This window comes from Dermacentor variabilis, chromosome 3 (assembly GCF_050947875.1).
Source record: "Dermacentor variabilis isolate Ectoservices chromosome 3, ASM5094787v1, whole genome shotgun sequence".
In the NCBI taxonomy this organism is placed as follows: Eukaryota; Metazoa; Arthropoda; class Arachnida; order Ixodida; family Ixodidae; genus Dermacentor; species Dermacentor variabilis.
In genome coordinates, this window is record NC_134570.1 from 102,728,579 (window position 1) to 102,730,970 (window position 2,392).

At 49.1% G+C, this 2,392-nt stretch overlaps 1 protein-coding gene across 1 annotated transcript; it reads left to right on the plus strand.

The window, feature by feature from the left end:
* Window positions 1–305: 305 nt before the first annotated feature.
* LOC142574654 (uncharacterized) lies at window positions 306–2,056 on the plus strand. The gene is made up of 2 exons (XM_075683692.1): window positions 306–1,218; window positions 2,003–2,056. Coding segments are annotated over exons 1-2 (915 nt in total). The 3' UTR covers window positions 2,005–2,056.
* Window positions 2,057–2,392: the final 336 nt, after the last annotated feature.

The following is a 2,392-nucleotide window of genomic DNA, read 5'->3' on the forward strand; positions in this document are numbered from 1 at the left end:
ATACACACAATAAGAATGCTTCGAATTTAAAGCCATCAAGCACACGGAAGCAAAACAATACCACTGAAGGACTCCAGATTATGAACTCGGAACTTTCATATAACGAGCAAAACTACTCATTTAGCATCACTGCTTACAAAATTTCGAGAATATAAAGCCATCATGATCATCTGGCCATTTGTCTTCACCCAAAGGCGTAGGCCTCGAAGGCCATTACCCCTTACCTCTAGTATAACAGGGAATATGTGAGAAAAATACATGCCGTTGTAAATCGCCGTGACGCGACATTGTAACTGTCTACTTCCATGCAGATTCGCGCCGCTATCCTCCTCGCCCTGGCTACCAGCGCCTTCGCTGGTTACGTTGGCGGCGGATACGCCCTCGGCCATGGTGTCGGCTACTCTGGCCTAGGCGGATACGGCCTTGGATACGGTCTCGGCGGATACAGTCATGGATACGGTCTTGGAGGCTACGGCTATGGCGGATACGGTCTAGGCTATGGATACGGATACGCTCCAAGAGCTAGCTACGCTGTTGCGGCTCCCGCCGTCCACACTGTCGCTACTGCTGTTCACGCTGCACCAGCCGTGGCTGCTGTGCATGCTGCTCCAGCTGTGGCCGCAGTGCACGCCGCTCCGGCAGTGGCCACCTACGCTGCTGCTCCAGCTGTCGCCAGGGTTGCCTATGCTGCCCCTGCCGTGGCTAGGGTAGCCTACGCTGCTCCAGCCGTCGCCAGGGTTGCCTACGCTGCTCCCGCTTACGCTGCTCCCGCTGTGACCGCTGTCCACGCTGCTCCAGCCGTCGCCAGGGTTGCGTACGCTGCTCCGGCCTATACCGCTGTCCATGCTGCCCCAGCCGTTGCTAGAGTTGCGTACGCTGCTCCGGCCTATGCCGCTGTCCACGCTGCCCCAGCCGTTGCTAGAGTTGCTTATGCCGCACCCGCCGTGACTGCGGTCCACGCTGCCCCAGCCGTTGCCACCACAGCCGTCCACCACGCCGTGCCCGCAGTAGCCTCCTACGGTGTGGCCCACGCTGCTCCAGCCGTGGCCTCCTACGGAGTATCTCATGCTGTCCCTGCCTATGGATACGGTGTAGGTTCTCTCGGGTACGGTGCCGGCCATTACGGATACGGTCACGGCCTCCTGGGCTACGGTCTCAACTACGGATATGGCCTCGGCTCCCCCTACCACTATGGCGCTCTCCTTCACAAGAAGAAGTGTAAGCAAGATGATCTCTTTTTTTCTCAATCATTCTACAAACATTCCGAAAGGAGGAGATGGATAAGATAGGCCAGGCTGCTATCATTTTCACGACGCTCAGGCCAAAGTTATCGCGTGCACGATCTTCGAAAACCTGCTTCATACAAAAAGGAGATTTTAGTTGTGCCCTGCGCGCTTTTTAGCTCGAGAACTCAAGTTTATTAGGGTAACATGGCTTTTGATTTCCATTGCACGGTTAACCTTGCAACGGCGTAAACGTCTCCATCAATTAGACAATGCAATTCGCATTCTAATTACACTCGAAGTGTGTGCCGCACTTATGCGAAGAAAAAGCAGAAAAAACAGTTCAGAGTACTGTTCTGCCGCTTTGTCACTAAAGAGTTAAATCATCACTTTGCAATATTCTTACGGATTACCTTAAGTGGATGCTGTAATCCTGCAAATTTTTACAAGAGAAGTAATTTGGTTCAAAAACAGGTTAATCCCATTAATAGACTTAGAAATAATTGCAACGAATTGTAACAGGCCATGTTATCACAGACCCAACATACTACAGTTTAAAGAGTTTACAACTCTTCTCCAAGCCAAATTCCATATGCTCTGTTTGCTCTACCACTGCGCTTTACGACCGATACCCATCTGTGTCAAAGTAAAAAAAAATGTTTAATCTCTTTCTCCTTTTGGTGAGACGACGTACTCTTCAGCGAAATCAGTAAAAAAAGCTAACGTTGCTTAAGACTTATTTTTACATTGGTGCCTGTCTTTTCTTTATACACTTTCAGAAACACATCCCTTGAACTAAACGGATGGTCTCAACGACGCAAGTCATCGCATGGACGTTTCTCTTGGAGCTGTGACACTTCGAAGGAAATAAACCTATGTTTGTTATGTATCTGTAAGCGTTTCCATGGTTCTCACTCAATGGAACTCGAGCATGTGTGTGTTCTAACGAGTAACACATCCTTATGCCGCCCATGGACCAGTACAATTTATAATGAACCATGAAGGTTTCTATATTTGCTATGTCTGCATATAGGAAAAAAAAGAGTATCTCTGTAAAGCACCAACCGTTGTCGCTTCAACGAAGCATCCATTAAATAAAATAATGAGCTTGAATCACATTGCGAAAAATCCGAGAAAAGGAGAAACTTCATGCCGCACTACGGTACTTT

Coding starts and splice junctions, on each gene's coding strand:
- LOC142574654 (XM_075683692.1), top strand. CDS start 306: ATGCAGATTCGCGCCGCTATCCTCCTCGCCCTGGCTACCAGCGCCTTC.